Source organism: Cygnus olor, chromosome 12, assembly GCF_009769625.2.
Source record: "Cygnus olor isolate bCygOlo1 chromosome 12, bCygOlo1.pri.v2, whole genome shotgun sequence".
NCBI lineage: Eukaryota > Metazoa > Chordata > Aves > Anseriformes > Anatidae > Cygnus > Cygnus olor.
In genome coordinates this window covers 12,711,096-12,735,756 of record NC_049180.1, presented here as the reverse complement: position 1 = coordinate 12,735,756, position 24,661 = coordinate 12,711,096, and the positions used below count along the sequence as shown (strand labels likewise).

The following is a 24,661-nucleotide window of genomic DNA, read 5'->3' as shown; positions in this document are numbered from 1 at the left end:
GCACTTACCTGTTGTTATAATTTGTTCCTTTACGAATTGTTTATGCTTTAGCTGACTGGCTTTCCTCTTAACAGGTGGACATGTTAAGTGAAATTAATATTGCTCCACGAATACTCACCAATTTCACTGGAGTGATGCCACCTCAGTTCAAGAAAGACCTGGATTCCTATCTCAAAACCCGTTCTCCAGTTACTTTTCTGTCTGACTTGCGCAGCAACTTACAAGTGAGTGGCTCGGTTCTGAGCATGCTGGATTTAATGAGTAGTGTGAGACAAATGATCTCGTTGGCTGAGTCACCTTCCTTCCTTGCAGGGATTATGTCGGTGTGTAGCAAGCACGTGTTCCAAACAGTAGAAAAGCCTCTGAAAGTGCGCTTCACTGAGTATTTCTTTCCCCAGCCCCCCAGCAGGGTTATTTAAGTCTGATAAGCAGTTTCATCAAGGGGCAACTTAAGAAAACAGGAGTGTTGACTTTAGCAACCCTAAAGCGATCTAATTTAAGAGCAGTTGTTTTTATCTATGTGAGCTGCGAAATGCTTATAGTGAGGTTATCTGAAGCTCTGACTCTTCTGCCTGCGTGTTTCTAGTGCACAACCTTGCAAATCTTAGAGAAGAATGTAGTCAGAGTTGATTGTATCAAGCTTGCTTTTGTCCCCTACCACTGAGTGATAAAGAATTCTGTGGCTTGCATCACATGATTCCAGCGCTGTTTACACAGGCATTGTCTGATATTCAGCATTCTTTAACTCAATTGCAGTCTGGTTTAGAAACTAATTAAATTCTTACTCCAAGTGGTTAGTAGTTCTTGAAGTCTGTGGATCTGCATGATAATGCTTTGGGGGTGTAGAGAAGACAAATTAGCTAAAGCCCAGCTCAGAGCTTTTAGCCAACTCTATGCATTTAGCACATCATGAGGTAAGGCTTATGACAGAACTCAAGACTGAAGTCAGACTTCCTCAGACAATTGCTCCAGCTTGAGCATTCACACAAGCAGTGCGTGTCTGAGGCAGTCTGTGGCACGGCTAGTGAATTCAGATTGCCTTCAGCAGATCTTGTTCTTTCAAGTAGGGAGTGCAAAAATTCTACGTCAGGTCTGTCAACACTTGGGTGCTTTTGAATGTATAACCACTGTATTGCAAAAGGGAAAATGCCAGATTGAATTTGTGGGCATCTAACTATGTTGTCTTCTGTATAACCAAGGCAATCTGGGGGCTGTTGTTGTACATGCTGTACCGTAGGTTACTGAAGGAACATAGAACGTTAATGCTTTTTGTATCTTTCCTATTAGGTATCAAATGAACCTGGCAACCGCTACAACATCCAGCTGATTAATGCACTGGTGCTCTACGTAGGTACTCAAGCTATTGCGCACATCCACAACAAAGGCAGCACACCGTCTATGAGCACCATTACCCACTCAGCACACATGGACATCTTCCAGAATTTGGCTGTAGACCTGGACACTGAAGGTGAGCTGGGAATACTTTTAGTTCATGTCATTTCTAATTTAACAGCACCTTGCTTGAGCTGGGAGAAATGCAGAAGATGATTTCATATAGCTGCTTGTGGATTCACAGTAAGTAGTGCTACATTAGAACACTGGAACACTGAACTCTGAATATGAGAGCAATATTAAAACCAAATGTTGAAAGTGTGCAAGGGAATGAGAGAACAGTTTGATGAAGAGGAAGTGAATTCTTACTGTGCAGGTTGATAGGGTTCTTTAGTTGTTCTTGTTTCTTGAATCTGTATAGGGCAGGCTCACAAACCTCAGTCTTAAGCCCATACGAGTTGTTTCTTTAGTGTGTGTGTGTGGTGTGTAAGCAAAACCATCCATAGTTGCTGTTCCTCCTCTGCAGGTCGGTACCTCTTCCTGAACGCAATCGCCAACCAGCTGCGATATCCCAACAGTCACACCCACTACTTCAGTTGCACCATGCTTTACCTGTTTGCAGAGGCCAACACTGAGGCTATCCAGGAGCAGATCACTAGGTGAGAGGGAATTCAGCTTCTCGCTTTCCTTCCCTGTGTATTTCAGTTTTTTCTTGGTCTAATTGTTCTTATTTTTGGACTCCAGGGTTCTCTTGGAACGACTGATTGTAAATAGGCCTCATCCCTGGGGTCTCCTTATTACTTTCATTGAGCTGATAAAAAATCCAGCGTTTAAATTCTGGAACCATGAGTTTGTTCACTGTGCTCCAGAAATTGAGAAGTGAGTATAACTTAACAACATGACTAAAACAATATATCTGAAGCAGAGGCCGAGTTGTACCTCGAGCTTCTGGTGTTTTGTAGTGGAAGCACTGTTTGCTGCCATAATAGGAGGAAATGCAACCTGAGAGCAGAATGCAAAGGGATTACTGGAAGTCAAGTCAGGCTACTGTGAGAGATGCCTAATTTTTCTTGTCCTGTGTGTGTGGAAGTTTGTTCCACAGTGAAGTTTTAGGTTGCAAAGGGAGGAGACATTGGAGATGCTTTTAAAAGATTGTGGAACTGGGAACAGGGCTGCTGCCAGCCTCAGTACAGAGGGTTCAGAGCAGCCTGCTATATAACACCAGCACTGTTCAAACACTGTTTCTTGGTATCCTAATGGGGACTGAGCTGAGAGCATTGCATTTCCGTGATGTAGTAGCACTGGAGATCAGATCCTGGCCCCTTTGCCCTGGTCAGGGCTTGCTAATTCACATGCAGTGTGAGTTTGCGCACCTACAGCGATGGACATGGCAGTGTGTCAGATCGCAGGTGGCGAGTACCCTTCACACAGCTAATGATGCTCTGCTTCTGTGCTCAGGTTGTTCCAGTCGGTTGCACAGTGCTGCATGGGGCAGAAGCAGGCTCAGCAAGTGATGGAAGGGACGGGTGCCAGTTAGGTGTGCTGCATCTCGTGTGGTAAGCGTGCCGGCCTGGAGGTCCCCGTCCCATCGACCGACAGAAGAATCCGTAAGGCTCTTCCCGACCTTCCCAGCTCCCTCGATTGGGTACATGCAACAGATCCTGGGTGAAAGTCTGTGTGGGCACGTTCCAAAGTTTGAAACAAGTTTTTGACTTTTGGCCAAAATTCAGAAGATGCTGTGAATATCATTTTGAACTAGTGTAAATACAAGGAACAGAAACGTTTGTCTGGACTTTTGGGTTTGTGCAAATTGTGTAAAAGGCAGGTGGGTAACTGGTGCCTGTCCAGCTTGTAATAAAGGGGCAGCTGCTGATGCCAAGCACTTGTCTGGGGCAGACCTCCTTGTCCTGACATTCCCAGACTCCCAAAGAATATTGAAAAGCCAGTTATATTATTATGTAACTTATTTTTTCTTTATGTGGATGGGGGACCTTTAAATCACTAAGTTGTTTTACAAAAAAGGCAGATATGTTTGGAATATGGGAATATTATGGAGTAGGGGGAGGGGTGAGGGAGGGATTTGAGGTTCAGCTTTTCTTTTCCCCCCACCCCCATCAAATGCTGACAGACAGCAAGTGGAGTGGCAGTCAGAGAACGCCTCCTTTCTGTTGGAGAAGACACACCTCAGGCCCTTTGGGAGAGGGTCAGCTGTTTTTAGTAAAGAAACCAGAGACCAGGCCTATAGCTTTTTTTTTTTTCCTCCTGACACTTGTAAATTTTGGAGGGGGGGGGAATAAATCTAGACCTTTCCCTACCCTGTGACCACACAGTATAAGTTTGTTTAAAAAAAAAAAAAACATGCAAAAAAAAAAACAAAAGCAAAGAAAAAAGGACCAATACAGCCCATTTTGTAAGGATTTTGAATGTTTTGTAAAGTATTGGTCCATGTGTTGTATTTTGTAGCCTTTCTAGTTCTTGGGCTTTAGTTCTCCCACTTCTTGTATGTATGCATACTGTAGTTACACATTAAAGTCATGACATGCAGCACGTGCCCCTGTGCTTATTCTCTCCAGTTCCATCCTACATGGCCAGTTGATGTCTTTCAAAGTCTGTTTCCACCCATCCAAAATTTGCAACTTTCCAGTGTATTTCGGACAGTGCCTAGCAAGAGTAACTGGGTTTGCTTCTAAGACTGAGGCGAGAGGGAAAATCTTACGCATAGATAAGGCCTTGTTTTGAAGTGCAAAAGGGAAGGGTGCAATAGTTGTGTGGAGATGGAGATGCTGTAGTTCACGAACAGTTTGTTTCTGACAAAGTTGGGCTGGAAAGGAGACTGCAGTGGAGGGACACAGAGCAAAGGTAGCACACCAGCTTAATTTCTAATTATTTGCTTACTGATAACATGCTCCTTTCAGCAGGCATCTGTGCAAGCTTGCTAGTTAGCTAGGTTAACCTGTAAGAATAGGTAGCTTTAGCACTGCTAATACTCTGCTAATGTTCCTCTAGCCTGTACCATACAACCTAGCAGGTACTATGAAAAGGGATTCACTGCTTCCTTCTTTACACAACACTTCTAGTTAAAACTGGTTGCCTCCTGTTGCATGGGTGGAGAGGTCAGGATTCCCTGCTGAGCTTTAGGGGATTCTCCCTGTCTGTGCTTCTGCTGCACAGCGAGAAAATTACATCCAAGGGACCGCGGAGCCAAACATGCTGGTGGACTGTGGCTCAAGAACTTAAAGGAGTAGTTGCTTACCAGTTCCTACACTTCCCTGGCCTTTGTTTGGCAGGTCAGCAGTTGTGCTGAAATTGGGCATTTTAAAGTTGGAATCATTTTATTTTACAGTATTGAAACTCCTAGCTTGTTCTCCCCTCCTGGTTAGAATACAGTGATTATCAGTAACCAGTTTCGGCCCAAATTTGGTGGGGTTTCTCTGCCATTTAACTTCAGTAAACCATATGTAGAGCTTCTTGGCTTGTCCTGCTGGCTCCTAACACTGGCTGTGCTAAAGCTCAAAGGTCTCTCTGGTTCTGTACTAATGCTGCTGTACACGGCTAGTTCCCTTCCGGCCTTAGGAACTGTTAGGCTGGAGTAAAAGAGTGGAAGGTAGAGCGGACTCGGCCAAGATCCCAACCTGCATTACAGAAAGTTAATTACCTACCTACAGGCGGTAGGATAGAGGCAACTACATCTCATATCCTCTCTTACCAGGTAAGGATCCTGCAGCTGGTACTGTCAAATACCCGTGGTGTCACTCCACAGGGGTTACCAGGGTCCTTGCCAGCAGAGGCCCTGGGTAGAATGTACTCATGTTGACGAAATTAAGGCTTTCTATTCGCTGTGTGCCTAGTTTGAAGTGTAGCCTGCTGTAGGAAGAGCCAAGCCTGGGACTGTGAACAGCCATTATGTTGCACCACTGTAAAAGGGTGGGGGGAAGCACCCTGGGTAATGTTAAAGCACCTTGGCCCCCAGCAGCGCAGTTAGGGCTGTAGCTGACCTTTATACCTGGGCATACAGTCTGGGGTTTGCTGGTTTGCAGTAACAGCAGCAGCAAAGATCTCTTCTAGCTGGGGCTTTGCACTCTGCAGAAGTAGACTGCACTGGGTAAGAAATGTTCTCTCAGAGCAGGGCCTGAGCCTCAGGGACTGTATCAACTGGAGTGCGGGTATCAAATGCTTAACCTACAGCAGCTGCAGACCTGTGACCCTCCTACATGGGGTCTTCTCAAGCCCTTACAGAAGAGCCTTCTACAGAGGTAGAAGCAAACATTGTGCCATACTGAGCCTATATAAGAAACAGAGATGGATGGGCTTATACTTGTAAAATGCTCAGCGTTAAGAAACTATGTATGAAGAGTTGTTTGTTAGCATCCCTACTCTGAACTTACCAGCTAGATTTCTTTCTGCCCTGTTCATCTGGACATGGCTCGGTTCTTGCCTTAAACATGGGATGCTAAATGAGGGAACCCACTTTTTTTATTATGACGGTGTATGTCTGTCTTCCTTAAGCAACCATAAGATCTGGATTTTAAGTCCTCCAGAAAAAGGCAGTAGTTGTGCTCCAGAGCTTTCCCTGTAAGATAAGGCCGCCCAACAATGCTATTGTTGTGCAAGAATTTTTTTATCTTTATGTAGAGGTAGCTGAAAAGCCACAAACCGTGAGGAACAAGTGTGTCCGTATTCAATCTTGGCATCCATTCTCACTGCTGTAGAAGGGAAGGCTGAAGGCTGACCTTCCCTCTACGAGCACAGTTCCGGGCAGTGAGGCTTTTAGCGTACCAGCTCTAGCAGCTGATGCAAGATCCTTTTCTGTCCATAGCGTACATGCAAAGCTTGCTGCTCCCTTCGACTCAGTTTCTCATAAGCTTCCTTTTTTAGCAAGTCCTGGTCTGCTTTCAGGTCTGACCCGTAGGATTCCAGGGTCAGCAGCACACTGTCATAAAGGAGCTTCTTGCAAGGGGTTTTAAGTCTGGAGAGAGCTTCGTTAGAAAGGGTGGAGCTTTCCTCTTCCTCACTGTCGTCTTCCCAGCCATCTTGTTCCTTATACTCCTTGAATTCTTCTTCTGACATGCACAGCACCTGAAATGACGCAGGCAGAGAGACATGTCACTGGCACTGTGAGTGTATCAGGCTTTCCTCCCTAGGGAACTGCAGTCTTAAGGCCACAGGGAGCAGGTGAATTGTTCCTCGGCTGCAGTACAAGTAAAACCAGCTTAGATAGCAGCCCTGCCCATGGCAGGGGGCTTGGAACCAGATCATCTTTAAGGTCCCTTCCAACCAAAGCCACTTTATGATTCCATGATTAGAAGAGCTTTCAAATAGGAAATCTCAGCTGCTGCCTACAAAGTTAACAACCCTACAGAGCTGCTTGAGGGCAGCATACAAGTAAATGCAGGTGGCTGGTCCAAGGAAGGACAGTAACAGAGCCATGGGAAGCCTGGCAGCTGGGCAGCTACACCCTTACCACTTCCCACACAGGACTATTGAAGGGATGAAAGACACAGACTCCTGATGGCTCTTGAACAGGAGGCCTTTATTGCCATTTTTCTCCACTACATATACTTTCCCCGTAGCCCCACGTGCCCGAATTGGTCATACAATTGGTCAGAGACCCTCAGACACCAGCCTCGAGCCAGCCAGCAATTGGCCACTGCCCAAAGCTCATCTTTAACACTGTAGCCAAGTTAATTTATCTCTACCTTGCTCAAGTTTTTGTTTCTACTGTTTATTTCCTCATTATCTCTAACTCAGAGACATGTGAAACAGCGCAAAGCCACCTGCAAATTCTTTTCCCATAGACTATTAGGACCAAAATCCCTTCCCATGCTTGTCTGCCTTCATTTCACCATTTCGCATGCTGTTCAAACAGCTGCAATGTCCGTGGTGTTCCCAGCGTAGCTCTGACCACCTGGTAACCACGTAGCGTTGCTTACCTTGAGGGTCACAGACAGCTCTTCCTCTGTCAGCACCTCATCCCAGCCAAGCACGAAGGCGCCTTCCTCCCCCACCATCTCCAGCTGGCACAAGAAGTCCCACTGCTCTGAGACCAGTTGCTGCTGTGCTTCATTTTTGGCACCTGTTTGGAAGGCAACAGAGCTGCAACAGCCAACTCACTTTGCAGTAGTGGTGAGTGGGGAAGGGGAAACAGGAGGCAGAAAAAAAGGCACAGCCCCAGCACTTGAAATGCTATGGAACAGCCTTATTTTCCCTTTATCCTTGAGCCCAGTTTCATTACATCACTATTTAACAGGAGCCACCCCTACTCCATCCCTTCCCCCCCATGGCTGCTCACGCTGCATCGCTGCCTTGCGCACTGTCACCATCTGGATGTCGGCCGTGTCGTTGGTGTTGCCAGGATATGGCTCTGCGAAGCCGTACATGTGCAGGAGCTGCCAGTTGGCCATCTGCCCGTAGGTGTTGAAGATCTCTTGTCCTTTGCTGATGGGCCGTGTTGTAACCATTCGTAAACACTTCTGCAAGCAGAGAGGGCAGAGGCTCTAAGGCAGCTGTGGCAATGCTACCAGTCATAAACAGGGTGGTTCTTGGAGCAGGGGTGTTGAGTTTTCCCTCAGCAGAGATGTTCCCAGGAACATGATTCAGGTATGTGCAATCCCTTACATATAATCCTATGGAAAAAGCTACCTTGTGTGCACAATAGCAGGCAACAAGAAAAACAAGCTTCACATCCTGTCCTACAGCAGAAGCGTCTTCAGAGAGGCTCAGCTGACCCTAAGTTTGTCCTGGCTAAGGCAAAGCAAGCAGCAGCTGCATGGGTCGAGCAAAATAGCTTCCTGTTACTGAGCGAGCTGCCCTGGCAGGTAAGTAGTGCTGCTGTGGAGTCGGAGAGTCAGCCTTGCAGGTACAGGGGCTCAACTCCGGGATGGTGCCTGGCACAACGGCTTTGCACTTACGGGAGCATATTCCAGGTTGGCGTTGTGGTTGGCCACATGATTCAAAATATCTGCTACAGGTACCATCATGGGAGGATTAGGTCCCTTCTCATCTTCGTCTTCCTCCTCCAAAGGTTCCTGAAAACTAAGACAAGGGAGATGAAGACAGGACTGTTTTAAGTCTTGCAACAGAGGGATTCAGCTTACTGTTGCACTCCCATGCAATTGCAGCCTTTTAAATAACGCAGTCTGTGATCATTCCACCATCCCTTCATCCTACAACTTGCCTTTTGTCTCCCGTCCGTGAGAGCAAAGCCCTCCCTTCTCACCTGTAAGCCATGACAAAGGCCACCAGCTGCTTGTACAACTCCAGCGTGTGCACCTTGGGGTCAAAAATGTCGGGGTGGGCCTGCATGAAAGGCAGGATGATGGAGCTGTACTCCAGGTGGATGTTAGCCAGGTCCTTGTCTACTGCTTCTGGGATGCCTGTGCCCTGCAGCAGCCTTGTCCTTTCTTCTTCAGGCCTGGTGCAAAGAAACCAGCAGCTTCAGCGAGAAGGGTCTGTAAAACTCCTTCCTTCAGAATCTGAGCTTCCCCCTGCTCTCTGGATTGCTGACTGCTGCTGCAGGTAGGGCCTGGGAGGGTCCCTCAGGCTGACAAGAGAACTGAATGGAGGCAGAGGACTGATGGAGCCGCCTAGCAGCGGCTCCATCCCCAAGCCTCCAGGGCAGCAGCTCCGTCACTGCATTGGGGTGCAGCTGTCCCCTGTGGCCACCCCGCAGCCCCCCGCACCCCCTTACCAGAACATGGGGTGATCCAAGCTCTTGAAGTCCTCCCAGAGGGCAAAATAGGGCCGCCACGGGGAGGTGCTGGCCGTGTACTCGTAGAGCAGGGCCAGCAGGAGGGGCACCCACCCGGATTGGCTCTGCAGAGAGTCCTGGGCTACGGACCGAGAGGTGATGGAGGAAAAAACAAATAAATAAAAGCAGGTTAAGGGCAGATTTTACCCGTTCGCTCTGAACATAAGCCACCCCAGAGGCGGCCTCAGCCCCTGCCCGGAAGCCGGGGGGGCTGCTGCTGCTGGCAGGGCTGGGGCAGGGCTGGGGCAGGACCAGCAGCCCCCCCGGCAGGCAGGGGGACCCCGCACCCCCCCCCCGACGCTCACCGTCCCGCAGCAGGCCGCGGATGCCGCAGGTGTGCTGGGAGAGCAGCGCGGGGCGCGGCACGGCCACCAGCAGCTCGCCCGCCGCCAGCTCCTCGCCGGCCACCAGCCCGTACCCGGACACCGTGCCCTGCCTGCTGAGGCGCACCTGCGGCGAGAGGCTGCCCGTCAGCGGGAGGGGGGGGGGGACCCGCTGTGTGCCCCCCCCCGCCCCTCCCCGGCCCCACCTTGGGGCTGAGCCGCACGCCGGCCGCCCCGCACCACGCCACGAAGGCCGCCGCAGGGTCGCCGCCGCCGCCCGCCGCCATCTCGCTGCCGCCAGCCCGGGACGGTGGCTGCCGAGGGACCGAAAGGGCGGCGGGGCGGGAACGCCGCCTCCTCACAGCGCCTCCCCCCCCGCTAAAATCTCCTCAGGGAGGCAATTAGCGCGCTGCTGGTTAAGGAGACGGGGCGCAGAGCCTGCCCGCGGGGCTGCTCCCCCGGAGCATCGTGATGGGGGTTACCCCAAAAAGAGAGCACGCGGCCATGGAGGGGGCCCCGGCTGCTGTGTCCCCGCTGAGGGGCCTGGCTCCTGGCCCTCATGGACTCCCCTCACAGCCTCCCCTCACGGCCTCCTTCATGGCCTCCCCTCCCTAATTGCAGGCAGGCTCCGGGCCCTCCAGCACCTCACGCCCCTTCCCTGGGCTCCCCACGTCCTCCCCGTCCCGGGGAGCCCGGTGCTGGGCCCAGCACCCAGCCGGGGGCGCAGAGGGGAACATTTTGGAGAGCAAAACGGGCGACGTGGCACTGCGCCACATCTCTGCAAAACCATTGCTGTGACTCGGAGTCGAACCGAGGTCGCTGCGGCCACAGCGCAGAGTACTGACCACTATACGATCACAGCAGCGCGGCAGAGGCCGTGCGCTCCGGGCCTTGCCTCGGGCCCTGCTCCCCCCCTGCCTCCCTCAGAGGATCCACGGCTGCCCTCGGGCATCCCGCGGTGCCAGGAGAAGGGGCAGAGCTGGAGGAGGCCGCGCTGGGCCTTCGCAGTGTGTCCCGGGACGTGCCCAGTCCCCAGCCTCATCTCTCCCCCAGGTCAGGCGCTGCCCGTCCTGCCTTCAGCCAGCCCCGCACGGACTGGAGCTGCCCCATGGGATGCTGCCCCTTCCCTGCCCAGGGCCGAGCGTCCTGGGGAAGGGGCAGGGGCAGGGAGAGGGGCTCTGGGGTCAGCCTGGTGGTAGCAGCAAGTCCCCATCTCATCCCCCTGGTGGCACAGGGACATGGGGGGGGGGGGGGGGGGGGGGGGGGGGGGGGGGGGTCTCACCAGGCTGTTCTGAGCATCACCCAAAATCCCAAATGTGAGCCTGGATAGCTCAGTTGGGAGAGCATCAGACTTTTAATCTGAGGGTCCAGGGTTCAAGCCCCTGTTCAGGCGAAAGCTTTATCATTTAGGTGTGAGCAAGGGGAGCCCGAGCGCTGGGATGGCCCTGTAGGGGCTGCAGCCTGCCCCAGGCACCCTCTGCTGCCTCTTTTCCCATGGACATGGGGTCTGCCTGCTGGTCTGTCTGTCCATCCCCTGCCCAACCCACACCATAATCTCCTCGTCCTATAATACCCCACTTGGAGACCCCCCCCCGCCCAGAGAGAAGAGGCAACCACTTCAAACCCGAAGCATGGTTTATTGGACCGATGAACTTTGCTTCCCAGCGGCTCCGATCCCTTCAGCACACAGCGGGCTGAGCGCCCGCCTCACTTGTCATTCATTTCTTGCCAGCAAGAAAACAAAGAGGTAATAAATAGGAAGCGCATCTGGGGGGGGGGAGGAACAGGCTGGGGGTGCAGGCAGGACAGCCTGGCCCTGGGGCCACAGTCCCAGAATTGCTGGGGGGGGGGCGAGGGGGGGATATAGCAATCTTTATTTAATTACATTAAAATAGACTATTTAAAAAAATTATTTCTAGTAGTTAAAAAAATGTCATTGTCCACCCGTCCCTGAGCCCGGGGTAGGGGTGCTGGGGGCAGCGGGGAGGGCAGGGACCCCAGCCCAGCCCCCCCGTGCCCAGCCAGCCCCGCGGCAGGGAGGTGGCCGCTGGGGGTGATGGGGGTGAGTGGGGTGGAAGCAGTGCAGCAGCCCTGCACCCACCAGCACCGGGGGCTGCAGGGGGACACAGCCCATGCCCGGGGCTAAATGACATGGCAGCAGTTGAACTGCCCCAGGGACAGGAGGCTCTCCTTGGAGCTGGGACGGATCTTGAAGGCCAGGGCTTTCTCGCACAGCGGGAACTGCAGGATCCGGTCCCTCAGGCTGCCGCTCTTGCCCTTACCCGGGTCCAGCTTTATCACATTCTCCGCGCCCACCTCGGTGCCCCCTGGGCCCGAGGTCTCCACTGGCCGCCCGGCATGGCCGCGGGGGCTGCCTGGCCCCTGGCATTTGTCCGTGGCGTCTGGGGATGGTGGCAGGACAGGCCCCCTTTCCTGGGGGCGCCCCATGCCCTCCCTCTCCTTGGGGGACATGGTGCTGTCCCCCCGCATCTCCAGGGGCCCCGGGGCTCCTCGCCCACCTCCGATGGCACCCGGGCGCCCACCCCAGCCCCCCGGCTCGGACCCCCGGCCCAGCACCTCCCCACGGCACGACAGCCGGCGGGCCCCGGCGCGGAGGAAATCTCGCATCTGCTCCTGGTTCAGCGAGCTGCTCTTCCTCTCCAACACGGCGGGCCTGCCCTCCTCCTCCTCCTCTTCCTCCTCCTCCTCGCAGATCTGCTGCAGGGCTGGGGCGCTCTTGGTGATGGTGGTGTCGATGGCGGGGGGCCTTCAGCAGCACCCGGGGGGGCTGGCGGACACCGCGGCTGCTGTCACTGCTGTCCCCACAGGCAGACAGCGAGGGTGGCTGGGGGCTGCCAAGCACCTCTGTGAAGGGCTGAAGGCCACCGGTGCCATCCACGGGGCTGAACGCGTCCGAGAGGTCAGTCCTGAGAGCGGGGAGGAGCGGAGGAGTCAGCGCCCAGCCTGACACTGTGCATGGGGCTGGGGGTGGCAGGGGGCGGCGAGGGCTCACCTGCTCTGCACCTGCTTGGCCAGGTCGTAGAGGAGGGCTCCGGCGGCGGCCCTGCTCCTCCTGCTTCTCCCGCAGCATCCTCTCCGCCAGCAAGAAGTAGGTGGCGTGATGTGGTTGTAGCGGTCGGCCTCCAGCGCCCTGCGCGACACGGGGAGGGGCGAGCGTCAGCGCCTGAGGGACGCGCTCCCAGGAGCGACCCTCGGGGTCTCCAACCTCTTTCCCCAGCGCGCTCTCCCGGCCACGGACGCGCCCGACACTCACTCCTGGATGGTGTCCCGATCGGCGATGTGCCCGCACGTCATGGCCTGGATGATGATCTCGTGCTCCTCCCGGGACACGCGCTTGTGCGAGGTGAGGGGCAGCAGGGAGCGGCTGGCGGGGGACGGGTCCACCCCCTGCAGCCACGCGTGGCCCTCGATCTGCTCCAGGGAGGCTCGCTGCCGGGGGTCCCGCTGCAGCATCCTGGAGATGAGACTGCCCGGGGAAGGGAGCGACACCGGGAACCTCCATCAGAGCACAGCCGGGAGCTTTCCCCCATCCCCAACCCAATCCTGGGGCACCCAGGGGGATGGACAGGGCTCCCACAGGGACACCCATGGGGACGGGGCACCCACAGGGACGGGGGCACCCGCCCCGGGGTTACACAGGGCCAGTGGGGAGAGATGCCTACTCGGAGCACTGCGCCGACACGTGTGGGGGCACGGTTGTAGCGGCAGTCCATGATCATGGTGAGCGTCTCGCTGTCGTTGGCCTCCTGGAAGGGCGGCTGCCCGCACACCAGCATGTAGAGGATGACGCCCAGGCTCCAGATGTCTACAAGAGGAAGATGAGGATGAGGTTCAGCAACCCCAGCCAGTGTGACCACCGTGGCCGGGCCGGCGTCCCCAGCCTCACTGAGGACCCTCAAGGAGAGCCAAGGTACCCCCCAGCAGGTTCCAGCAGGGCACAGGCAGGAACGGCGCCCCTCAGGGGGACTGCTCCAGGTCCTGCCCCACGGCAGGCGCCGCCAATGCGGGGAAGGACCTCGCCCGTCCCACATCTGAGCAGGTCCCCAGGGAATTCACAAAAGAGATGGTGGTCAGTGCGTGAAGGCCACCTGCTCTGTCACCTCCTGGTCATTGTTTTTCATCACCTGCACTTGGCTCAACTCAGCCATGGACCACACAGGTCCCAGATGGATCCCAGCACCAGGACGTGCTGGAGGGGACACCACAAAGACACCGGGGACAGGTGGGACCAGGGGCTGCATGACCCCAACAGCTCCGGACAGCCCCAAGACCACCGCCTGGGGTCTTGGTCCAAGCACACCCAGCAGGAAGGTTCTGGCTGGCAGTGGCAGGATCCGGCCACGGCAGGGACCAGGGCTCCCACGCAGGACAGCACCCTCACGAGGGCACATCACAGCACCACGGCCTCGTCCCTGTCACTCAGAGCCACCTGTGGGCCACCTGCCCAGCCGGGCAGTGGGGACAGCCATGCACAGGCACCAGGAGGAGCAGCGCTGGGTGCCCATGATCCATCCGGGTCCCCTAGGGTCAGGGCTCCAGCACGCACCCACAGCCCTCATCTGCTGCGCCAGCCCCTCTGGAGGGGGTCCCTGAAGCGGGGTGGCGCTGCCACCAGAGCTCCCCGCTGCCTCACAGGCTGCAGCGGCTCTGAGCTGCGCTCTCCCAGCTGCGCGGGCACCGGCCCAAACGGGCTCACTGCCCTCCTCTGGGGACAGGGACGGGGCCAGCCCCGCCGCCAGCCGCAGCAGTCATCTTCACGTGCCTCCTTGTGACTGCCACACAGACCCGCTGCAGAAACGCGCCCGTGCAGCGCTCCCGCCCCCCGTCGCAGCTCGGAGACTGATTTTCTTGCTATTGCAGAATCGTTTATTTTTAGGATGCTGAGCACAGGCCCGGGGCTCTCTGCTAATACCTTCAGCTCCTTAAGTGCCTGCATTTTTAAATTTCTCATCTGCGCTGCCTTTCTCGCTTGATTTGCTTCTGCAGAGCTAGGCATTCGTGTTTCTACCGCCCCTCTGAGCCCTGCCAGCTTCCACTTTAGGATACTTCTCCCTCCGTGCTGGAACCGGGCCGTTGCCTTTAAGAGCTCCAGCGTTTTGTTTTGCTCAATCCTCCTGCCCCAAATTCCAGCGGAGCTGGCGCAGCTCCCAGCCCTGCCTCTCCTCCCACGTCCCCGCTGTCCCCGCGGGGCCTCCCCGCGCCCCGGGACGGGCCCCGAACCCCGGCAGGAAGCTCCGCCAGGGCGGGGGCCGAGCGGAGGAAACTTTCCGAGCTGCAGGCAGCAGCATCCCGAGCAGGTTTCCTTCCGGCATCGAATCACCTCCGGCTCGGAGCTGCGCCGGGCTCAGCCTCGCTCTGCCTCCCGTCACCACCCCTCGCTGTGGCCGAGCATCCCAGTGCAGGATTTATCCCCCGGGGCCCTGAGGATGCCCAAAACTCCACGGGAAAGGGGAGCACAAGCAGAGCAAGCCCGTGCACACCCCACACACCACATCCTGGCAGGGCAATAAGCACGCACAAGGGAGGCACGAGCTCGGGGCGGGTGTCACCCGCGCGCTGCGCCCTTACCGACGGCCGGCGCGTCGTACTCGTCCCCGAGCAGGATCTCCGGCGCCGAGTACGCCAGCGAGCCGCAGCTGGTGGTGAGCATCTTGCCGGGCTGGAAGCGGTTGCTGAAGCCAAAGTCCGTGAGCTTGACCACCCCCTGCTCCTGGAAGAAGACGACGTTCTCGGGCTTGAGGTCGCGGTGCACCACGTGCAGCTTGTGGCAGTAGGAGATGGCGTGGACGATCTGCGCGAAGTAGTGCTTGGCGCGGCCCTCGGCCAGGCCGCCCTCGTGCCGCATGATGTGGTCGAACATGTCGCCGCCGTCGCCCAGCTCCAGGATGAGGTAGAGCTTGGAGTGGGTGTCGATGACCTCGTAGAGGCGCACCACGTTGGGGTGCTGCACCAGCTTCATGCAGCGCACCTCCTGCAGCAGCTGCCCGGCCGCCTCGCCCGCCAGCTTGCTCTTGTCGATCACCTTGACGGCCACGCGCTGCCCGGTGAAGACGTGCCGCGCCAGCTTCACCACCGCGAAGTGCCCCTTGCCCAGCGTGCGCTCCAGGTCGTACAGCCCCGCGATCTTGCCCTCGGCCATGGCGGCGTCAGGCGGGGACGGGCATGGGGCGCTGCGGGGCAGGGGGGGTGCTGAGCGGACACCCCCCGCCTCCGGGGTCCCCAGCGCCCCAGCACCGACGGCGCCGCACCCCGGTATCTCCCTGGTCCCCAGCACCTCCGGTCTCCCAGCATCCCGACAACCCCCTTACCTCCAGGTCCCCAGCACCTCGGGCACCCCAACCTCCACATCCCCAGCACCCTGACACCCCCAAATTCCAGGCCCTCAGCACCCCCCGACCCCAGGCACCCCAACATCCCCCAACCCTCAGCACCCCGGTCCCCTGGGCATCCCAGTAACACCACTCCTAGTCCCCAGCACCCAACCCCGGGCACACCAGTATCCCCCCGGTCCCCATCCCCTTGGGCACCCCAGTACCCCAACCTCCAGTCACCCCAATACCAATTCCCATTCCCCAGCACCCCAAACCTCCCAGTTCTTCAGCACCCAATATCCCAACCTCCAGCCTCCAGCACCTCACTAACCTGGGCACCCCAATATCCCCCTGGTCCCCAGCACCCCCACCTCCAGCCCCCCCAGAACCCCAAGACCCTGGGCATCCCAACCACCAGTCCTCTGCACACCCCAAAACCCTACTTCCAGCCCTCAGCACCCCAACACCCCACAACCTCCATCCCCCCCAGCCCCATGTGCACCCCAAAACCCCGCTCCCAGGCCCCCAACACTCCCCCAGCCCCCTGCACACTCCAACACCCCACTCCCAGTTCCCTGGGCACCACAAAACCCCACTGCCAGACCCTGTACACCCCAACACCCCACACCCAGACCCTTGTGCACCCCAAAACCTCACTCCCAGATGCTTGTGCACCCCAGCACCCCACTCTCAGCGCCCTGCACGCCCCCAAAACCCCACTCCCTGCCCCCTGCATCCCCCAAAAACCCCACTCCCAGCCCCTTATGCACCCCGAAACCTCACTCTGAGACCCCTGCACACCCCAGCACCCCACTCCCAGCTCCCTGAGCACCATGAAACCTCACTCCCAGACCCCCAATACCCCAAAACCTCATTCCCAGATTCCTGTGCACCCTAACACCCCACTCTCAGACCCCTGTGCGCCCCAAAACCCCACTCCCAGCACCCAGCACCCCGCTCCTTGCCCCCCTGCACACCCCAAAACCCACTGCCAGACCCCTGTACACCCCAACACCCAGACCCTTGTGCACCCCAAAACCAAACTCTGAGACCCCAGCGCACCCCAGCACCCCACTCCCAGCTCCCCGCGCACCTCAAAACCTCACTCCCAGACCCCCAACACCCCGAAAACTCACTCCCAGCCCCCTGTGCGCCCTAACCACCCCACTCTGAGACCCCCAGTGCACCCCAAAAACTTCACTCCCAGCCCCCTGTGCACCCTAACACCCCACTCTCAGACCCCTGTGCACCCCAAAAACCACCTCCCAGCCCCCTAATACCCCAAAACCCCATTCCCAGACTTCTACGTCACCCTAACATCCCCTCCCAGCCCCCTGCACACCCCAAAGCCCCACTCTGAGACCCCCTGCGCACCCCAAAACCCCACTCCCAGCCGCCCGACAACCCCCCAAAACTCACTGCCAGACCCCCGTAGCACCCCAAAACCTCGCTCCCGGCCCTCCAAGACCCCAAAACCCTCGCTCCCAGCCCCCTGTGCGCCCCAACGCCCCAATCCCAGACCCCCGTGCACCCCAAAACCCCCCTCCAGCGCCCCCCCACCCCCACCCCGCTCTCACCGCCCGCCGGAGCTCGGGGCCGCGGGGCTGCTGCGTCCCGGCGCGCCCGCCCCGCTGACGTCACGCGGCTCGGGGGCGCGCTTAAAGGGCCCCGGCGCCGCGCTGAGGCCGGGTCGCAGCTCAGCGCACCCAGCACGGGGGGGGGGGGGGGGGGGGGGCGCACGGGGAGCAGCGGTCCCGGGGGTTTGAGCAAGGCACCGGCGGCACCGGGCGGTGTGGGAAGGCGGGGGGGGGGGGGGGGGATGGGGGGATGGGGGGGTCCTGCTGGGGGGGCACGGAGCCCGGGGCCGTTCCTGGAAGCGGCGGGCGGCTCGTTTAGCTCGTTAGGGGCCGGGGGCTAAAAAAAGCTCCCGCAGATTAAAAAGCTCTCAGCGCGCTCCGCTAATGCCTTCCCAGAAGCCCTCCGAGCGCGGCCGCCGAAGAGGCCCTAATGAGCCAGACCCTAACGAGCCGGGCCTTAATGAGCCAGACCCTAATGAGCCAGGCTGAGCCCGCTCGGGGCTGGCGTCACCGCTTCGGGACGGTGGCAGCGCTGCCCCCCTCCCCTGGGACCCAGACTCCCCCCCCCGGGGTGTAGGGGCTGGGGGCATGGAGCTGCCCCGTGGTGCTGGGTGGGGCGCTGGCACCTGCCAGGACTGGGAACGGGCACGGGGGGGGGGGCGCAGGGTGGGCCTGCACCCCGTACGTGGGCTGTGGGGGACCCCACAGTGTGGGGACGCGGCTGGGGGTGGAGGGGGGCATCCCGGCTGGGTGCGGGGCTGGAGGGCCGGTGAGAGGCTGTGCAGGTGCTGAGGCGCTGCTCCACGCGTGCCCAGCCCACACCAGGCTTCGCTGCAGCTTCCCCTGGGTTTGGGTGCGGCGCTCGAACGTCCCGGCACCGAGAAGCTCGAGGAGCCACATCCGCGATGCGGCCGTGGAAGCCGCCGTCGGGGCTGGAGGCTGGTGCTGCTGGTTGTCCTCGCCGTGGTGGAGACCAGCCCTGGGTGTGCAGGGAGCTCCTCCAGGAGCTCGGAGACGCTGCAGGTTCTGGAAGGGATCAAGGAACGGGAGGCGCAGTTAGCACAGATGGGAGCCCCGAGGCTCTGCAGACGGGCAGTGGTTGGGAGTGGAGGCCGCAAATGGGCTCTGAGCTGTGGCTGGACTCACGCCAGGAGCTAGGGGCGGGCAATTTTACCTCAAAAAGCAGCAGAGAGCTCTGTGTCTTGGGAGAGCAGTGCTGATGTTCCTCTGTCTGGGAGCAGGTTTCTCCAAAGCACGGGGAGGGATGATGGAGCGAGGCCGGGCGCAGCCAAAGGCTCCTCTGGCACGGGCCCCCATGGGACGTGGGACCCCATGGCTCCTCCGGCACGGGGCAGCCAGGACCTCGCACCGCTGGGTGGCCTCACCTGGATTTTGGGGCAGGTGGGGCTGAGCTCCTCGCCGCAGCCCCACGCAGGAGCTCTCCCTCCCACGCACCGCCTCGCCGGCCAGCCGAAGCCCCGTTTCCAGAGCAGCCCACCTACCCGGTGGTTAGCGGAGTCACGCGCCGTGGCACTTAATTAACGGGGAGCCGATATAAATTCCCGTAAGCATGTGGGGAGGACGTCGAGGCGGAGAGCCGCGCTCCCAGCGAGCCCGGCGGAGCAGCACGCTCGGAGCCCCTCTGTGCCCGGAGGTCGGTGGGGTTCCGCCCCAGGGAAGGGTCTGGGCAGCGGGGCCGGGTGGGGGGAGCGATGGGGGCACCCCACATGGGGTCGCGAGGGTCCCTTGGGCGTGGAGAGGATCTCCCGTGGCACAGCGTGGGGTGGTTTTGTGGGGTGAGGAGGGGTAAGTGGGTCCAGGCTGCCAGGCTGGAGCCCCTGAGTGGCTTTTTGGCCCGGCCGAAGGAGCGGGAGCTGGGTGTCACGGGTCTGGGCTGCCTGCGTGGGACAGGGTCACCGCTGGGTCCTTTTTTGGCTCCTCGCATGGTTTTCAGGCTGCTGAAGCTCGCAGCCCTGTCCCGCACTGGGAGAGGAAAATCTGGATTCCCCCATGGACAGGGGGAAACCACGGGCTGGTCCCACCTGGGGACATTGGATGGTGCTGCCCAGTCTCCAGACAGCTTGACCAGGCAGAGGAGGCTGCACGCAAATGCCCCCCACACATCAGCCATCCAGCTGAGCCTCTGTGGGTTATTGGGGTTATATACCCAGATGCAGCCGGGCTGTAAGGACCAGCTTCTGGCCTTTAAAACCAGCGGCATTTCCGTGCCCTGCGAGTCTGGCAGGAGCTTCGTGGGACCCGTTTCGGCCGCAGCCTGTGCACTGGCAGGTGGGCACGTGTGGTCTCGCGGTTGTCTGGAAGATGGGCAGGGAGACCCTGAGCCTCCACAAACAGCTCGAGTCCCATCGCCGGGAGGCAGAACCAGCTTCGGATCACTTTGGACGCTCCTGTCTGAAGTTCGGTAGTGGGGGACAGAGCATCAGACCTCACAGCCTTCCCTCTTGTTCTCGCTGTTGAAGTTGGGTGCCAGGCTTGGCACTGGGCCACCCGTGGGGGCTTTGTCCCCTGCCAGGCCGTGGGACAGGGGAGGTCCCAGTGCTTCTGGCTGAAGAGGAGGACTGGCTGTGCCCGAGGGCTTCCCATCTCCTGGTGGCAGCACCATCTCCTGGTGGGAACACCTACCTGGGGAACATCATGGAGAAGGCAGGCCCAGAGCTGGGGTGCACGGGAGCACCCGAGCCAATGTCACAGCTGGCACGGGCTGCCCTTGGCCATGCCCCCTCCTCGCAGGTCACCCCAGGACCATGCTGAACGTGCTGCTGCTGTGCTACGGGCTGCTGCAGGGCATCCAGGCCATCCTCACCTCGGACCTCAGCCATGGCCACCTGCAGAAGATGAGCCGGGCTGTACGGGGCAGACAGAGCCCGCTACTCCAGCCTGCTGCGTAAAGTCAAGGAGGTGGCGGTGGAGCCTGCAGGTGAGTCCCTTGCTGGCACACCCAGGCCCCCAAAATAGAAGCGGGGAGCCCACACGCAGTCAGCAGCTGCCCTGCAGTGCCAGTGTCCAGCCTCTCTCTATTTTGCAGGAGCTCTTCCCAGGCCAGAGTTTGATCAGATGGCCCTGGAGGTCCAAGAAGCTGATGGTGACCTCCTGCAGAAAAGCAGTGCGCTGGAGCCGCAGGTAGTGCTCCGTGACCTTGTGTTTTCCTTAAAAAAAATAATAATACAAAAGCACCAGGGCTGCTTTGAGCCACACCAGGCTTCTCCATGCCCTAGCAGCCAGGGTGGTTTGAGCAAACCCTAAACGTGGTCTGGGAAGGGAGCATCCCTTTGCTGTCTGCTGAGGAGCGTGGGCATGCTGGGAGCTTGGGAAGCTGGACATCACGGGCTGGGAAAGCCATTCTTTTGGGGTTGGCCTTCCAGGGACGCTGCTGCAGGGGCTGGGAGGGGAACTGGCTGGAGGGAGGGAAGTTCTGAAAGCAGGTGAGGTTTCCCTGCCTGATTTCCTAAGAAAGTGTGGGAACTGAAACTTCCCACCACACATTTCCGTAATGAAAAATGGGCGTGAAACATCCTCTTTTGAAATTTCTCAAGCCAGACCAATTGTTCAATAAAAATCAGCGGGGACTGTGAGGACACTTCCAGCCAGAGGGAATGGGAGTGGGGAATCCACTGTCGAGGCCCGTCAGGTCCGTTTGGAGTAACACACGGACCGCGTCCTTCCCCTTGGAGGGTCCAAGCGGGACCTGCTCCTGCTACCCCCGACCCAAGGGGTTCATGGATCAACCACTGAAGTGAAAAAAGGGTTCGGCACAAAGCCCCGAGTGTCTTCTCTTGGGGCCAGGCTGAGCTCTGGATATCTGGTTTTGGCAAGCCTCATTTCGTTTGAGATGGAGCTGCCTTGGGCTCCTGTCTCTCTCCAGAACAGTTCTTCATCACCAGCCGGCAGACCACAAACCCTCTCCCTCCTCCTCTCTCTCTGGCAGGCGTCATCCACAGCCCTGCAGGCTCCGGGCCGAGAAGAGCGTTCTCCCCGCCGGTGCGTCCGCCTCCTGGAGTCCTGCCTGGGCCACCAGATCCCCTGCTGCGACCCCTGTGCCACCTGCTACTGCCGCTTCTTCAACGCTTTCTGCTACTGCAGGAAGATCAGCACCAATTTCCCATGTGGCAAGAACTAGTGCCACAGGGCTGCCTGCTCCTCGCCTCTCGGGGCCACTACGGGCCTCTCGCCACAAGCCTCTTCCTCCGCAGCTCCAATAAAGCAGCCGATAGCAAACCTGTCACTGAGAGTGGGGCTGTGCCAGGAGCTGGGCTGGTGTCCTGCTCCTGGGACTGAGGGTGGCCCGGGACCTGCTGCCTAAGATGCCTTTCACCAGGCGACTGGGGTGGGCAGGGACCTCCTGGTGTCACCCGGTGCCACCCTGCTCCAGCAGGGCCACCCAGCGCCGGTGCCCAGCACCAAGCCCAGGTGGGTTTGGAGACCTCTGATGATGGAGACCCTGCGGCCCCTCTGTGTGACCTGTGCCTGCGCTCAGCCACTTGCACCGCACAGAAACACTTTCTGATGTGCAGGGGAAATCTCCTGAGCTCCACTTGGTGCCCACTGCCCCTCGCCTGCGTGCAGCCATGGACAGAGTCCCCCGGCTGCTGTGCCCCCGCTGAAGGGCCCAGCTCCCGGCCTCCCTTCCCTAATTGCAGGGAGGCTCCGGGCCCTTCAGCACCTCCCGCCCCTTCCCTGGGCTCCCTGGGGTGTCCACGCCCGCCCTGCCCCGGGGAGCCCAGCGCTGGGCCCAGCACCCAGCCGGGGCGCTGAGGGGCAGGGACACCCCACCCGCTGGCACCCCCTGCTGGACACACCTGGTGGCCGTGGTGTCCCCCAGAACCTCCCCACCAGGCTGTTTCCCAGCTGGGTGCCCCCACCCCAACCTGGTGCCCTCCCTCCCTGAAGTGTTTAACCCCTCAGGGCAGCCCCCAAGCCCTGGCAAGAGCTGCCAGCATGAGTACATCCCAACATCCCGGGCACCCACGGCCCTCCAGATGCCATCAGGCTCGGGGCCAGGCGCAGACCATGGCTGGGGAAGGGGGCTGTGGCAGTGTGAGAAGCCCTAACAAAACGGGGAGGCTCCAGGGTGATGCGGGGGGCTGTACTGGGGTGGGGGGCTGAGGATCCCCTCAGATTCCCCTCAGGGTGCGTCAGGCTCCCCCCAGGCTACCTCAGGATCCCCCTGGGTCCTTCAGGCTCCTCTGACTCATGTCAAACTCTTCCCAAGAATCCCTCAGACCCCTCAAGCTCCCCCTAAGACCCTCAGATCCTCTCAGAATCCCCCTCAGGCCCCTCTGACTCCCTCTCAGCCTCCCCCAGGGTTCCCTCAGGCTCCCCTCAGAATCCCTCTCAAACTCCCTCCAGACTCCCCTGACCCCCTCAGCCTCCCCCAGGGTTCCCTCAGGCTCCCTCTCAGAATCCCTCTCAAACTCCCCAGACTCCCCCTGACCCCCCTCAGCCTCCCCAGGGTTCCCTCAGGCTCCCCTCAGAATCCCTCTCAAACTCCCTCCAGACTCCCCCTGACCCCCCTCAGCCTCCCCCAGGGTTCCCTCAGGCTCCCCTCAGAATCCCTCTCAAACTCCCTCCAGACTCCCCCTGACCCCCTCAGCCTCCCCAAGGGTTCCTCAGGCTCCCCTCAGAATCCCTCTCAAACTCCCTCCAGACTCCCCCTGACCCCCCTCAGCCTCCCTCACACTCCCCCCAGCCTCCCCTCAGTCTCCCCTAAGACCCCCTCAGGCTCTTCTCTGACTCCTCAGCCTCCCCCCAGGGTCCCCCCAGGGTCCCCCCAGGGTCCCCCCTAAGACTCCCTCTGACCCCCTCAACCTCTCCTTCTGGCTCCCCCAGACTCCCCTCAGAGTCCCCTCAGCCTCCCCCTAAATCCCTTCAGAATCCCTCTCAGACTCCCCTCAGACCCTCCCCTAAGACTCCCTCGACCCCCCCCCCCCCCCCTCCCCCCCGCCTCCCTCTCCCCCTCAGCCTCCCCCAGGTCCCCTAGCTCCCCCAAGACTCCTCTGACCCCCCTCAGCCTCTCCCTCATCTCTTAGAACTCCCCCTAAGACCCCCCTCAGAATCCCCCTCAGACTTCCCCCTAAGACTCCCTCAGTCTCCTTAAGACTCCTCTGACTCCCCTAAGACCCCTCAGCCTCCCCCAAGGTCCCCTCAGGCTCTCCCCTAAGACTCCCTTGACCCCCCTCAGCCTCTTCCTAGGCTCCTTCAGCCTCCCCCATAGCTCCCCCAGAAACCCCCCAGCCTCCCCTAAGGCTCCAATTCCCCTCAGTCTCCCCTTAATACTCCCCTAAGACCCCCTCAGGCTCCTCTCTGACTCCCCCCAGCCTCCCAGGGTCCCCTCAGAGCTCCCTCAGCCTCCCCTAAGATCCCCTCAGCCTCCCCCTCAGACCCCCCTAAGACTCCCCCTAAAAGCCCCCAGGCTCCTCTCCGACCCCCCTCAGCCTCCCCCAGGCTCCCTGAGGCTCCTTGTTAAGCCTCCTCATTAAGCCTCCTCATTAAGCCCCCCCCCAAGCACCTCTCCAAAAGGCCGCCCCAGCCCTCCCCTCAGCCCCTCCCTCCCGCGCAGAGCCCGCCGGGGCGCGGAGCGGCGGGGCTCCGTCCCGCTCACGTGAGCGGCGGGTCACGTGAGGAGGCGCCGCCGCCGCCCGCCGCCATGTCGTGCTTCCCGGAGCTGCACTTCAACGTGGACAACGGCTACCTGGAGGGCTGGTGCGCGGCTTCAAGGCGGGCGTGCTGCGGCACGGCGACTACGTCAACCTGGTGCAGTGCGGAGCCTCGAGGGTGAGCGGCGGGGCGGGGGGGGATGGGCTCACGTCCTGTGTGGTGTTATTTTTTTTTTTTTTAAATTGTTATTATTATTATTATTTTGGACGTCGGTGCGTGCGGGGCTGGGGAGGGCTTGTTCCGTGCTGCCCCTTCCCTCCCAACCCGTCCCAGCCCATCCCATCCGTGTAATCCCAGAATGTTTTGGGTTGGGAGGGGCCCTAAAGCCCCCCCAGTTCCACCCCCTGCCCCAGGCAGGGATGCCACCCCCAGACCAGGTTGGCCAAGGCCCCATCCAGCCTGGCCTTGAGCACCCCCAGGGATGGGGCATCCACAGCCTCTCTGGGCAACCTGAACCAGGGCCTCACCTCCCTTACAGCGAAGAACTTCCTCCTGACATCCCATCTAAATCTCCCCTCTTTTAGTTTAAAATCACTCCCTCTTCTCCTGTCATTATTTGCCCAAGTAAAGAGTCCCTCTCCATCCTCTTTATAAGCTCCCTTTAAGCACTGAACGGTCACACTGAGGTCTCCCCTGAGCCTCCTCTTCTCCAGGCTGAACACCCCCACCTCTCTC

General features: G+C 59.0%; 5 protein-coding genes and 2 non-coding genes across 14 annotated transcripts in view; 4 read left to right on the top strand and 3 right to left on the bottom strand.

The window, feature by feature from the left end:
* CNOT1 (CCR4-NOT transcription complex subunit 1) overlaps positions 1-3,876 on the top strand; it is a 59,990-nt gene extending 56,114 nt beyond the window's left edge. For all 8 annotated transcript variants that reach the window (XM_040570991.1, XM_040570986.1, XM_040570988.1 and 5 more), the window contains exons 45-49: positions 75-224; positions 1,288-1,468; positions 1,859-1,991; positions 2,077-2,211; positions 2,791-3,876. In XM_040570991.1, coding sequence (XP_040426925.1) covers positions 75-224; positions 1,288-1,468; positions 1,859-1,991; positions 2,077-2,211; positions 2,791-2,869 — 678 coding nt within the window. In that variant the 3' untranslated portion in view covers positions 2,870-3,876. The remainder of the gene's footprint in view (positions 1-74; positions 225-1,287; positions 1,469-1,858; positions 1,992-2,076; positions 2,212-2,790) is intronic.
* Positions 3,877-5,931: 2,055 nt separating this feature from the next.
* SETD6 (SET domain containing 6, protein lysine methyltransferase) lies at positions 5,932-9,739 on the bottom strand. The gene is made up of 8 exons (XM_040570993.1): positions 9,609-9,739; positions 9,385-9,529; positions 9,020-9,161; positions 8,549-8,743; positions 8,241-8,364; positions 7,622-7,802; positions 7,263-7,405; positions 5,932-6,408 (listed from the first exon to the last, which is right to left on the bottom strand). The coding sequence occupies exons 1-8, from the start codon at positions 9,687-9,689 to the stop codon at positions 6,100-6,102; spliced, it is 1,320 nt and encodes a 439-aa protein (XP_040426927.1). The 5' UTR covers positions 9,690-9,739; the 3' UTR covers positions 5,932-6,099.
* Positions 9,740-10,192: 453 nt separating this feature from the next.
* Positions 10,193-10,264, bottom strand: TRNAH-GUG. The gene has a single exon. It is a non-coding gene; the product is annotated as a tRNA-His (tRNA).
* Positions 10,265-10,722: 458 nt separating this feature from the next.
* Positions 10,723-10,795, top strand: TRNAK-UUU. The gene has a single exon. It is a non-coding gene; the product is annotated as a tRNA-Lys (tRNA).
* Positions 10,796-11,021: 226 nt separating this feature from the next.
* Positions 11,022-16,072, bottom strand: LOC121076565 (SNF-related serine/threonine-protein kinase-like). The gene is given in 9 exon segments (XM_040570992.1): positions 11,022-12,165; positions 12,167-12,329; positions 12,416-12,450; positions 12,452-12,519; positions 12,522-12,553; positions 12,677-12,889; positions 13,086-13,120; positions 13,122-13,228; positions 14,992-16,072. Coding segments are annotated over 9 exon segments (1,845 nt in total). The 5' UTR covers positions 15,563-16,072; the 3' UTR covers positions 11,022-11,544.
* Positions 16,073-18,992: 2,920 nt separating this feature from the next.
* LOC121076567 (agouti related neuropeptide) lies at positions 18,993-21,551 on the top strand. The gene is given in 4 exon segments (XM_040570994.1): positions 18,993-20,171; positions 20,173-20,249; positions 20,358-20,452; positions 21,258-21,551. Coding segments are annotated over 4 exon segments (459 nt in total). The 5' UTR covers positions 18,993-20,076; the 3' UTR covers positions 21,450-21,551.
* Positions 21,552-23,960: 2,409 nt separating this feature from the next.
* ATP6V0D1 (ATPase H+ transporting V0 subunit d1) overlaps positions 23,961-24,661 on the top strand; it is a 37,580-nt gene continuing 36,879 nt past the window's right edge. The window contains 2 exon segments of the mRNA XM_040570995.1: positions 23,961-24,027; positions 24,030-24,110. Of these exon segments, the coding sequence (XP_040426929.1) occupies positions 23,976-24,027; positions 24,030-24,110 (133 nt within the window). The 5' untranslated portion in view covers positions 23,961-23,975.

Coding starts and splice junctions, on each gene's coding strand:
- SETD6 (XM_040570993.1), bottom strand. CDS start 9,689: ATGGCGGCGGGCGGCGGCGGCGACCCTGCGGCGGCCTTCGTGGCGTGG. Junction 7,803..8,240: donor CCAACCTGGAATATGCTCCC/GTAAGTGCAAAG, acceptor CTCTGCTTGCAG/AAGTGTTTACGAATGGTTAC. Junction 6,409..7,262: donor AGCTGTCTGTGACCCTCAAG/GTAAGCAACGCT, acceptor GCGTCATTTCAG/GTGCTGTGCATGTCAGAAGA.